General features: G+C 36.8%; 1 protein-coding gene across 1 annotated transcript in view; it reads right to left on the bottom strand.

Moving 5' to 3' along the window:
- Positions 1–6,888: 6,888 nt before the first annotated feature.
- Positions 6,889–13,571, bottom strand: part of LOC124798555 (LHFPL tetraspan subfamily member 3 protein) — a 161,346-nt gene continuing 154,663 nt past the window's right edge. Inside the window, exon 3 of the mRNA XM_047262012.1 lies at positions 6,889–8,061. Within this exon, the coding sequence (XP_047117968.1) occupies positions 7,856–8,061 (206 nt within the window). The 3' untranslated portion in view covers positions 6,889–7,855. The remainder of the gene's footprint in view (positions 8,062–13,571) is intronic.

Genomic DNA, 13,571 nt, shown 5'->3' with positions numbered 1-13,571 from the left:
ACAGAATCATCCGCAGTCTATGCCAGGAGATTGACACATGCAAACACCAATAATTATGGAGGTAACAGACGGCACAAATAGTGGCAATGACGTGTGTTCAACAAACTAATCATGACCTCCTCAAATGCCAGAGACATGGTCAGTATTTGAATAGGGGCTACAACCAGCAATTGCAGATGCTACAGTGTAATGATGGAAAGGAATTACAGGAGGAAATGTGTGAGGATATTTATCAGTGTGACGAGGTTTATCCTTTCGTGCAAGTGTCGGAAATCCTTGCAACAATCAAAGGAATTCCAGTCACCGTACCGGTAACATTAGACACGGGAGCTAATGTGATATCAAGTGCTTTGTTCCAAAAGCTATTGCAAAAAGCAAAACCACCAATTTAGCCAGTGTAGAACTGTAGAATTGCAGGAGCCTTAAGCACAAGGTCCATAAGTGTCAGGATGCAGACACAACTGAAGTTGAAATTGGGAAATGCAGCAATTACATGCATGTTCCTGGTTGTTGGATTGTATCCTGGGCATTAGTAGAAAACGAGAGAAGGACAGAAGCATTGACTTCTCAGGGGGGAAAGAGAAATTTTGGATCAACAGTGTTTAGTGGAGGTTGAGTTAGTATGGAAAGGAGTAGTACATGAGTGGTACTGCCATGCAGCCCACATAAACTTGATCATCACAAATAATAATGCCAAACAATGTTTTACCTGAACACAATGAAACTATCCACATTTTCAGATCAAGTAATTGAGAAACTTAAGGAACCTATGCACTTCGCTGATGAACAGAATCAGCAATTATCAAGCCTCCTATTATCTCATTCAGTTATTTTTGAAGAAAAACCTGGAATTATCAAAGGATATGTGTGTCATCTTGATGTCACATAGGACATATGTCATAGCTTCTATTCAGTTCCCTGGGGTCTTAAGAAACTGGTAGAAGAGGAAATCATGAGCAACTTGTTTCACTCTTCAACCAAATTCACACCTGCTGAACTGATGTTTAGAAGAAAGGAAAGAAATGAATGGGTTGATAAAATTCTGAAGGCAGAAGATACTGACATACCTTGGGCAGAGAAAGTTGGACAAGCTCTGGTTAATCTCACTGAGAAGACCAGGGTCTGAAAAAAGGATTATTACAGCAAACTCAAATGGATGCAGACATTCAGGACTGGGAAAAAGTTATTGCTCCGAGCACACCCGTGATCCCCATTACTTTTCAAAAAGAATAGGTGGCAGTTATTATATGCTGGACCATTTGTAATTGTGAAGATTCCAAACCCTGGTGTGTATTACTGGCATATCCAGAAAGTTTACGAAGCAAAGGACCATATCCTCATCAAGATATTAAGAAATATGATATGAAGTGATTAACTGTGTGAAAAGGACTATGATGATTAAATTCCTAGTGATTAGGAATTATGTAGTGAGGACTGATCGATTATCATTAAATTTATAGTAATTGCATTTGTGCTGGACTATGATGCACTCATAATGAGATCAGAGTTACTAACAAGATATTATGCACAGCATAGTGCATACTTTAGAGAAATAGTGATAGTGTTTATCTAGTAAGTAACTAATTAATGCTTTTTATTAATTCTTCATTTTTTGGAAGAGTGTATATATATATTTGTATGGTTGTTTGATCTAAGTTTCATGCATCATAAGTTACTCTTTTGTGTGAGAGGAAATGTACCTGAATTGACTGAACTTACCCAAAGGAGGTATTCTGATTTATAATGATGGTGACATTTTCGGGACTTGCAGGAATCATCGATAATGAACAGTTAAATTTTGCTACAGTCTTTCCACTTAGTATAGCTGCAAGTTGGTTGGTATGTAAGGTGTAGACTGGGATTGGTTTGATGGTTTCTGACCCTAATGAATTTTACTTTCAGGAAGATGAAATCCTTTCTACATGTTTGTAAGATTTATTTGATTTCAAATCATTATAAATATAAGAGAAATTAACTTATCTATCTGCTTTAAATTGCATTCAGATTTGGGTATGGTATGAAAAGAAACTGAGGAGGCGTAGGAGTTTAAGAGAGAAATGTATGATGAAAGCATAGAAGTGGTGCAAATGCAAGGTGATTTATAGTCTTCATCGAAAAGGTGGAACATTCACTTTGGATACACAAAAAATTGTATTGTCTTACTTTGAAGGATGATAGCGAGATATTGATGCATAGGGAGAAGGATTCCTAAAATGAAGGATGATTTTTTTTTTTAATCTCAGCTCATACGAAAAATTCATATATGTCTAGTTATGTGGTTAAAAAAAGTATTGGATTGTCTGCTGACTTCATACAGTCCCAGAACATCTGAATGTAATGGCATGATCAGAGGAGTGATTTACTTTGTAAAGACTTATTTAAAATAGATAAAATCGACTGCTATGCAGTGGACACTTCAGTGAGACATACCTCTTCCGAATCTACACTGAATTTATGAAGGATCCAATGGAGAATGTTACTAACCCATTCTTTTGCAGTGCCTTAGGTAAAGATCTATATCTGATCCAATGTTTGAAATTGTTTCATGTACTGTTGGTCCTGTCTGGTTCCTTGAGGTTCATGATCATTGCACTTTCCTTCAACCCGGTTCCTGGTTCCCGCAAGATTCATCCTACGTCAACCTCCAACAGTTCCAGTCAGCCTCCAGCATCCAGCCATCCACTTGTTGACCAACTCCATCCAGCTCTATAAATCTTTGTCAAATCCATCTATTCAAGTCAACAGATTGTTATTGTTGTTCACTAAACTGTTTTAAACACACAAACTATAGTTTATTCCCTACTAGTAATCTGAACATTCAAACACTTTGCCAAATGAAATTGGTTATGTTTTAAAACATCTCAGGTGATTAGTAAAGAGTATTTTAGTTTTCTCTTTTCTGTGCATAATTTTCAAAATTTTTAAATCCATCTTATCTATATATCATGCATCTTATCTACATATCATGAAAAGGTCAAAATTGTGGGCCTGTATTTTGGGGTTTTTCATGGTTTCCATCTGGAATAAAGCTGCCTAATGGGTAGATCTGAATTTATTATGATCTTCCATGGTTGTGTGGTACAGTGTGATAAACCCTCTCCACATGTGGAAGTCAGCAACCTAGTACCAAATGTTGTATCTTTTTGTAAACTCAGGCTATGATAAAGAGAATAAGATAAAGAAATGAAAGTAGAGTCAGAAAAATCCTTCAAATCTTCCAAAAACAGCTATGAGTTCTCTTGAAGAATGTGACAAAACTTTCTTCCCAACATTTATACCCTTCTGGAATTACTCGCAGTTATTCCCATTTCTGTCATAATCATAGAGCAAACTTTCTCCAGCCTGAGAAGACTGAAGCCTTACCTAAGGAACAATATATCTGAAAGTAGGCTTAACAGGCTTGCTCTACTTTTTATCCACAGAGACATTATGGTTAGTGATGATGAGGTTCTTGATAAGTTTGCAAGTGTACCAAGAAACCTGAACTTCGTTTTGTAAGCATTGTTCTATATAAAAAATTGAAGTTCCTTTTTAATTTCATGTATTCTTTTTATAGTCAGTCCGATAAACGATTAATAAAGCAAATTTTGTTGCATTGTCATTTGTCAAACAGTCAATTTAATAAACATTCTTGTAAGGTCTCTGCAAAATAACACCTACTCAAAACAGTCTTTTGAATTATAGTTGGTAAAACACGCAGGGGCATATACACAAAAGAAAAATATAGGGGTGTTGGCAATTTATACATACACGACAGAACAAACCAATATTTATAGCTAGAATCACTCCACACACGATAATCACAATTGTGTTTTCACTCTTTTAATTTGGATAAGTGTTTGCAGATGAGACACTTTTAAAATCTTGACTAATGTTTGAAATGTAGTACTATTGCCTCACTATGTTCGTTCTCCGGCGACTTGCTTTGTTTCCTTGACACTCTTATAATCACAAGCTGCCGACTACTGCGACAATGTATGATAGATTATTGAATTTGACAAGGTACATTATTGAATTTGACATTGTCGTGCTAGTTAGCATCTTGTAATTATAAAAGTGGAGACGAAACAAATAGAGTCACTGGACAACCATCATAGCGAGGCAATAATAACTGAGATCTTTTCATCACTTGGTTTTTAAATGTTATTTTTATGATTTAAAGGCAACAATAAAAAAGCTTGATCTCAGAAAAGTTAAAGGGGATTCAGCACAAATTATCCTGTGATTATAAGCAGCAAAACTGATACAAAATATAATGGGGTGCCTACTTAAAATAACTTATCTTTACATTCATCTTGCCTCCCCAAAAATATATGCTGTATTCACCACTGCTATGGCAGGAATAATTACGGAATTAGTGATGAGAAGATTGTTTGTTGGAACGCTGAAGGAGAAGAAATGGGGGCATCATACAAATTATATGGAAGAATATGAAGATCCCAAATTCATATAAAAATTTCGTAGTACTACTTTTCAATCTCATTCTTGGGAAACTGGAGCATATGAATGAAATAAGAAACTCTCTCCTAACATAAAACTTATTTCTTGTAGTAGGCCTCATAGGCATTTGATATTGGTACTTTGTGAATTATATTCTCTCAAGTTATTCATGTACATAAGGTAGATAAAAATGACCACTCACACATAACAGTCTCACTCATTTGGTATGTGTTGCAATTGCTGCACTATTATAAAAGCCTATTTCATTTTATCTAGCAGCCAGTGACAAAATAGATTAATTAAATCGAGAAACCACACCAGTCTTTGGTACTATTTGCATCAACAGCTTTTTCAGTAACAGACTACAAATTTTGATTTTTCATGTAGCAAAACATTTGACGAACTCTGATGAGGTAATAGATTCTTTCGCAGAAAGGAAAGAATGCTGTGTAAAACTGTACCAAGATTAGAGCGGAAAAAAATGCTGGGACCTAAGGATTGAAGAAATGTGTATTGCCTTGTTTGTCTATACTGTCTATACTGATTTTATATTTCTTATATTTAATTTTATGTCAGAAAAAAGAGAAAGTTACTAGCTAATAGGCAATAAAGAGTGCACATTTTCTGAACAGTTCTTATTCTCCCCATTACAAATAATCACACCCATTATTAATTATGAGATTTTTTTAAAGGGAAGTAGGATGTCAAACTGGCCGACTGACAGCAGAAGAGGCACCACAGGGCATTTTAATTTCCACTGTCCTGAATACAGGTTTGATGGCTTCCATTATAAAATATCCACATTTGAATTCCACAGAGCGAAATACATTGATTTGCGATAGAAGAATGCTGTGTGAAGAGGTGCAGCACTGCATTTTGCACACTGAAGACCTTGTAACATGTTTTACATTTACTCATCTATACAGGTTTTATGTATCAAACTCTTCAGAAGGATGTGACCTTCAAAATGAACAAAATGAACGTATTTTTGAAAAATCAATTTATTTTTAATTTTTTACCTTGTCTCAAATGCTCCATGGGAGCATGGGGGGGGGGGGGGGGGCAGCACCACCACTATTTTGCCCCGGTTTGGTTTGGAAATATTGTAGATCCAGGGCTGTATCCTACCACATCAGAAACAGAGTCACCTGTGAAAGTAGCCGTGTCAAATACCAGCTCTGCTTCAATTTCTGCACAACATTTTATGTGGGCATGACTACCAGCCAACTGTCCACCCACGGCCAAACTTTGGCTGATAGCAGAGTTGACTGCTTAGTGACAGAATGTGCCCCTAAGCACAACTTGCTTGATTTCAATGGCACCTTCACAACTTGTGCCATCTGGATTCTCTCCCTTCAACGTCAACTTTTCTCAACTACATACATAGGGAGTTATCCTTGTGACACAGTCATCGTTCCCCTCATACTCCTCGCCTCAGTCTCTGCTCACCCTCTGCTTCCACACCCTCTTCCTGACACTCTCCCCTTTTTCTGTTCTGCCATCCACTCTCTCACATCAACATCATAGCATGCACTCACTGGCTCCAGTGCTTGTGTGTCTCATTCCTATCCCATGTACCAGCTGCCTCTCTCCAAGCCATCATTCACCCCCCTTACTCCAGTTTATTTGCTGAACTGCAGTCATGGTACAGTGTATTCAACTGGCAAAATGTAGCTGCATAGGCACGTGTGTGTGTGTGTGTGTGTGTGTGTGTATGTGTGTGTGTGTGAGAGAGAGAGAGAGAGAGAGAGAGAGAGAGAGAGAGAGAGATTATCACCACATATAGTGTGCCATCATGAGTATAATTCCATTTCATGTCACTAGTTAAGGCACTTTCCTGTTTACCGCCTAGTGATCCAGAGTGCCTCTCATTTCCCAGAGCTTTTGTTAATTTATTTTATTATAGAACAACATTTATGATTTTCTAATATTCTTTTGTTTACTAATTTGTCTACCATTCACATACTCAGTACTTTTTACTCACATTACTTTGTAACTTATTTCACCTTTCATGCATGAAAGCTGCATGCATCTTCTGTTCTTAAATCATCATGAATGTATAAGATAATTACACTATAAAGGCACTATCAGCAGATAATTAGATACATGTATCTGTCCTTTATCTATCTTTTCATACCTATTACAAACTATATGACAGCTAACAATCTCTCATTTGGAAGTGATTGAGATGAATGTGCTTCAAAATGTAATGGAAAGTTGAAAGTGTGTTGAAATAAAATAAAGAAGCTGTGTACTTTAAAGATGCTACTATACATATGAAACATAAGCTCACAATAGATCATTTAAGATTTGAATGTAGTTCATTGACAATTCTTGTATTGAAGTGTAGTTATGTTGGCACTGGGACATCTTTTTCCTGTAGTTGAGTGCAATTTTTAGCAATTCAATGATTTATTTCAGAGTCACTGATACAAAAATATATACACTTCATAACTGTCTATGTAAATAAATATCAATCATCCAGTTTCAGAAAAAATAAAATCAGTACAAAAATTTCTTCCATTCTTTTAAAAAATTATATACAATAGAATCAATGGAATGATCATAAGTTGCACTGTATGTCACATCAACATGGTGTGAAAGACATTATATGAAAAATGGAATCACGAAGCATTTTAAGAATCACTTTATGTTAGCACATAGAAAAATTTTTGATACCATATTATATTCAGACTGGTAACATTTTTATTTCAATGACTGCTTTGTATAATGAGCAAGATTGTTCTGGTAATACTGAACACTTACAGCCATCATGGCATTTAAGACTATGTCAATGAAAAATTTAGTTTTATTGTGGTTTCCACAGTAAAAATGTGTTAAAAATATATTTGATACATATATAACAAGGCATACAAAAAGTGTGAACATTCATTTTAAGCGGCTAGGTTACCTGTGCCATGTAATCATCATCATATTTTGTACCCTTTTCTGCATTTTGAATTAACATCCTAAAGACTTTCACAGGTTATTTTGAAATGCCTGTACTCTAATAAACAACAAATTAAGCAACAGCCACACTTTAAAATTGTGTCTTAATAATCCACAGCTAATTTTCTATTACAGGGATGAAACTAACCTTTCTGATTTAAATAATCTTCTAATTTAGCTCTCAAACAATTTAATACACTATGCACAGCAAACACATAAAAGAAAAAATTCAGGATACAGGAAGAGAAAATGAATATCCAAATAAGATACTAAAACAATATAAACCATGTTTGTCTCATTGCACATCATTGAAGATATGTAACAGGTGAATTTTAATGCAGTGATACCTGTTACATTCTTATTGAGTGTGCAGCAATTACATGATACATAGATGAATATAGTTGTTCAATCTAATATTCACTCATGTGTAGGTACAATATTCAACACTGTCTTATATGCAAATATTTTAAAGCTGGAAGTTCTGTATGCTTGAAGCATACTCAGGACGGTAGCCGGATGCCTTTGAACGACCAGTGCGGTTTGAGAACTCAGAGAATCGATCTGCTTCTGGGCCATGTGGCTGTGGCATAAGCAATACTGGATGAAGATTGAGAGACTTGCGAGAACCGGCCACAGACTGAGCGTCCCCAACAAATCCACCATTCACTTCACCTGTGACAACAAAAACACAAGTAATTAGCTCCAGCCACAGTTACTGTTAACATTAAAAAATATTACACATTCCTGTAAAAAAACTCTATGTATAAACATGCTGTTAGACAGTAGCATTTGAGATCTTGTTGGCTCAAGATCTTCACATAATCTACTACAATAATGCTGTATTGTTTATTTGAGGGCAACAACATGCATATTTATCTTTCCACGAATGTACATGTGGTCAGAGGCAGTCGAAATATTCTGGATCTGGGGAGAGTGTCTATTTGGAAGTCATTCTGTAACTATATCAGGAAAGGCATAGTAACCAGTGCCACCAGAGATTCCTGCAAAACTAGTGGAACCAGAGACATAAAATGAGAACACAGCTAATTGGTTAATTCATATTAGGAAAGATATAGTAACCAGTGCCACCAGATATTCCTGCAAAACTAGTGGAACCAGAGACATAAAATGATTACAAATATAATTGGTTAATTTCATCTTCCACAGGTATCTGGCAAGAGTTATAATGAAACAGTGTAGAACAAATCAGTTTACAGGTTATACACGCAAAATTGCTTTTTAATACCCACCATGTAACAATGAAAACAGATTCCTAAATAACACTGTCACTTATATTTAATAAAAATTAATATATTAGTCTTTGATACTACTTGTGTTATTGAGAAACATACTTTAAATTTAATGACAACAGAGAAACTTTTATCTTCTGTGCTAAATGAGCTATTACAGCCACCAATATATTCTGACGCTCATCTCTGTGTCAGAGCACCAGATCCCACTTTGAGGATTTTGAAAATACGTATTACAAGCAAGAAGCAAAATGAACTTAGTTGTGAAACAAGTCTCCATTTTCCTGCCTTTATATCTGAGAGTATGTTTAGAAGCACAGTGACTGATGACATTGTAGACAGTTGTACATTCTAACAGAGCACGAGAGCAATCAATATAGAAAACTGTGCAAAACCTGATAAGTAAAATAGATTATGTGTGCACTTTAACACATTGTCCCCCTCTTTAGTACAATAAACTATCAATGACAAATATTTGTATGTGAAATGACCACCAGGTACATCACAGGTATTTTCCACAAGTGTGTCTCTCAGCATGTGCAAATGGATTATTATTTTAGCTGCTGTTAAAAAAATGCTCCTACCTACATACCCTAATAAGCAAATGAATTGGATATAACTTCTATATGGAAAGAGAGTGCCCCTGTTGTCATAGAAAGCTGAGAGGTTGCAACATGATGAGTCAAGGATGTGGTCAGACTTTGTCCTGGCCATTGCTGTGACAGAAGATAGCAAGATATCAGAGAAGTTTGTAGCGACCAGATTATAACTGTCTAATGTATAGGATTGTCCATGTAGCACTGGGCTTATAACATACTACTGAGAGTAAAGAGTACTGTGAGTATCTTGATTTCGGGAAAACTACCACTGTTTGAATCAGTTGTTGTGGGCAACAACCTGCTGAACACAAAAACTGCTGTTGACAATTACATACTGTAACAATATATGGTTTGATCACAACCAGCATGCAGCATTTCAACCAAAGCCATCTCAGTATTGGGATCTGACACCACAAATCACATCCATATCTCTACTCATTGCACACCACAAGGCATAGATACTAGCATGGACCCAGAACCAATGTAGGACACACACAGCCAAGAAAAAGGTCACCTTTATTGATGAGTTTCAGTACATATTGGTACACTTCTGTGGCAGTGTACAAGCACGTCAAAAACCGCATGATGTAATGAATGCATGTTGGCTACTTGATGCCTTTCAGGAAGATGGTGAAGGTACTCTTGTCTACAGAATATTCACTTTGGATGAAATGTGTCCTCCAAGCTGTGTGCCGTCTTCTCTCACTGGTAAATAATACCATAATCTGGCCTCCAATGATATGTAAGCATTATTTCACAAACACAGCACCATTCACTCATTCCTTGTATGTAACCTGCACTTTCATCACGCCCACACGCCACGCCTTAATTGTGTTAGAATGCTTTGATGAACACTGCACAGACTTGAGGGTGCTAGTGTAGTCCCTGAGATCTACAAACATACTCCATGAGCAATGACAACACTTTCTTGTGCACTCGAGCATCATCAGCAACCAGCTGCAGATTGCTGGTCATCCTATTTATCAGATTGTTTATTTGTAAAGAAAACAAGGGTAATTTTTTTGCACTCCTCTGAGGCACGCTTGGTGATGCACTTGTCTATACCACGACATGGCACTGCCATTTTCAGGGTGAAAGTGGCTACAACACAGTGTCATAAGTATGGTGTTAATGTTAATTTTTAAATATTGTAGACAAATCTTCACTGAAAATATAACAACTAAGGAACTGATCTGGTACCAACATAAATTTATAAAATAGAAGGAGAAAAAACAGCCATGCAATAAAACGAGTGATATATCTCTCTTAAGGACACGTTAACAGAGAGAATGTACCTTTTGTCATCTCTCTGCAATATATTCTAAGTTCATCTGGTTACTAAATATGTACAGATAGTCTGTCCATTTTTAAAACTGTCTACTTGTCTTGTACTATAAAGTGAGATGGCACAATGGTAAGGTATTTAGGAGGATGGAAGTTCAAATTCTTGTCTGGCATCCAAGATTTGGTTTTTCATGATTTCCTGAATTGATTAAGGCAAATGCCAAGACAGCTGCTTTCAAAGGGCATACTCAGTTTCCTTCCACTTTCTGATCTTGTGCTCCATGTCTAATGACTTTGCCACAGATGGGACATTAAGCCCTAATTTTCTTTTCTGCCTTTTTGTCAATGTACTAAGAGACACAGTTTGCTTTAAGCTGTATTTGTAACAAAACTTATATACCAGCCAGGCGCAATTCAGATCCTGCAAAACAATTTGCTGTTGACATAAAGGGATCGGACAAAAATATGGGAATACCACAAGAAATACATGTTTGCACATAACTGCTAGCCAAACCTGCAGGTTGTGCTGCTTTATTTAACCATGCACTGCACCTCTATGATGTCCTCAATACATTACAACTGTCGATCATCATCAGAACAATTTCCTGTGTTGTTGTGAGTGCATTATGTGGGAGCTATGTGAATTCGAATGTGGACAAATTGTTGGTGCTCATATGGTGGGTGCTTCCACAACCAAGATAGCAGAAGCAGTTGGTGTTTCAAGAGGCACCATATCAAAGACTTATACCACATACAGGGAAAGTGTAAAAACATCACAAGCTAAGTCACAATGTGGATGAAAGTGTGTGTTGAGTGATTGTGATGGACGGTCAGTAAAGAGGATTGTCACAAAAAATGAATGAATGACAGCCCAAAAGTCACTGCAGAACTGAATGCCACATGCTTAAGCACTTTCAACACAAAAACAACATGAAGGGAGCTCCATAAGCTAGGAACAGCAGGGTGAGCTAGAATTCCAAAACCACTAATCAGCAATGCAAATGCCTCTAACAGGAACAATGTGATGCCAGAGTCAAAACCTAGACTATCGAACAATGAAAGAGGCATTTGGTTGGATGAGCCTTGTTGTGTGCTGTTTCCAACTTCTGGATGAGTGAAATATGACAGGGTTTCATGAGCATTTGGGCAGCCATACTGTAGTATTCCACGGGCTCCATGGTTACTCTGCAAGGGGCATATGACCATTTTGGCTAATAAGGACCATCCTAGGGTACAGTCCCTGTTCCTCAATGGTGATGCTGCGATCCAAGATGAGTGGACCCTTGTTCACAAGCTTGCAGTGTCTAGATTTGGTTTTGTGAGAATAAGGGTGAACTGACACATCTCCCCTGGCTAACACAGTCACAAGATCTTGATATTATTGAGCCTCTGTGGTCTCCTTTGGAGAAAAGTGTGCGTGATCACTATCCATCTCTATCATTACCCGAACTTTCCATTCTTTTTCAGGAAGGATTGCATAAGATTCCCTAGTAACCCATGCAGGAGCCATATTTATCGATTCCAAGGTGACTAGAAGCTGTTTTCAATGCCAACAGTTTTCCTACACCATATTAGGTATGGTAATGTGTAATATTTTTGGTGTTTCAACAATGTAGGAAAAGGCAGATCACTACTTACTGTAACAATAACATGCTAAGTTGCTGACAGGCACAATTAAAAGACACTTACACATCAGCTTTCAGCCTCAGCCTTCACCAGAAAACAGAGAAATACACACCACTCATTCACACAAGCAAGCACATCTCATGCACAAATGACTGCCAACTCTGGCAGCTTGGGCCACAGTCTTTTAATTGTGCCTGTCTGCAACTTAGCATGTTGTCTTTATAGTAAGTAGCAATCTATCTTTTCCCACATTGTTGATACTCCTAACTGGAGTTTCCCTTGTTTGATTTTTGGTGTTTCTATATTTTTGTTCACCCCTCCCTCCCCCTGTAAGAAAATGTACTTAAGAACAGAGAAAAAGTTTTAGCCAGCTACAAATACTGCCAGTTAAGAGAGAAAATTGTGATTGTATGTTTCCAGATTTTTGGCTGAACTGAATCTGTTTTGCACACAATATTTTATGTGTAACCTACTTACAAACTTTAGGTGATTCGAACAATGATCTTATCTGTGCTTGTTATCTGGACTCCAGCCAGAGTGTGACAAGTACTTGTTGCCTTATCATTATTTCTAGCAGAATTTGACTTCTATTGCATGCTGCAACCTCTGAAGAACATTTATTTTCCTACAACTGTGCTGATCTTTCTTTTTTTTGTGTGTGTGTGTGTGTGTGTGTGTGTGTGTGTGTGTGTGTGTGTGTGTGTAACTCACATCTTGTCAACATCAGGATGTTAGAAACCCTTATAAATAGAGATGGCTCCCATTTAATTAATGCTTATGATCTAAACTCAGCTTATTAAGATATTGTGGGTTACCTCATCTGTCTGAGCTGGAAAACATCAGAAAGATATCCAGTTTACAAAATATGGCCATGGGCACCAGAAAACAAATATAAACCAAAGGATACTGCAGGTGTCTGAGGTGGCACTCAGTTATTATCAGGGGCACCACTGAGAATTCCCCATATTCTTCTGTGAGACCACAACCCTGACTTAGCCATTTGACAAAATATTGACATAAAATTTAATCATCAACTCAGATAGATACCCAAAAGATATCATTACTCAATAATACTACAGAAACCTCACAAAGGAGACAAAATTTCATTAGTAGTTATTGTACCTGGCAAGGCTGGGGTTACATTGCCCTTTTGATATATGTAACTAAACATCCTTCACAAAATATGCTAATACATAAAATTCAACCAGGATATTTGTTATCACAGACAATAAACGCAAAAATGAGACAAAACTTAGAGTTGTCTGATATTTTCAATAAATTTGTATGAGAGGTTAAGAAATAATTATTGATAAACATGAGTTTTGTATGAGAGTATAGTTTTCCGCAGCAACATTCGTCAAGAAATGTTTCACAGATTACTTGCTGTGCCAGATTTGTAGGTAAGCTCAAGCTTTCTACAACT

Source organism: Schistocerca piceifrons, chromosome 5 (genome assembly GCF_021461385.2).
Source record: "Schistocerca piceifrons isolate TAMUIC-IGC-003096 chromosome 5, iqSchPice1.1, whole genome shotgun sequence".
Classification (NCBI taxonomy): Eukaryota; Metazoa; Arthropoda; class Insecta; order Orthoptera; family Acrididae; genus Schistocerca; species Schistocerca piceifrons.
Note: the sequence above shows the minus strand (reverse complement) of the source record. Positions and strands in the feature narration are given on the sequence as shown.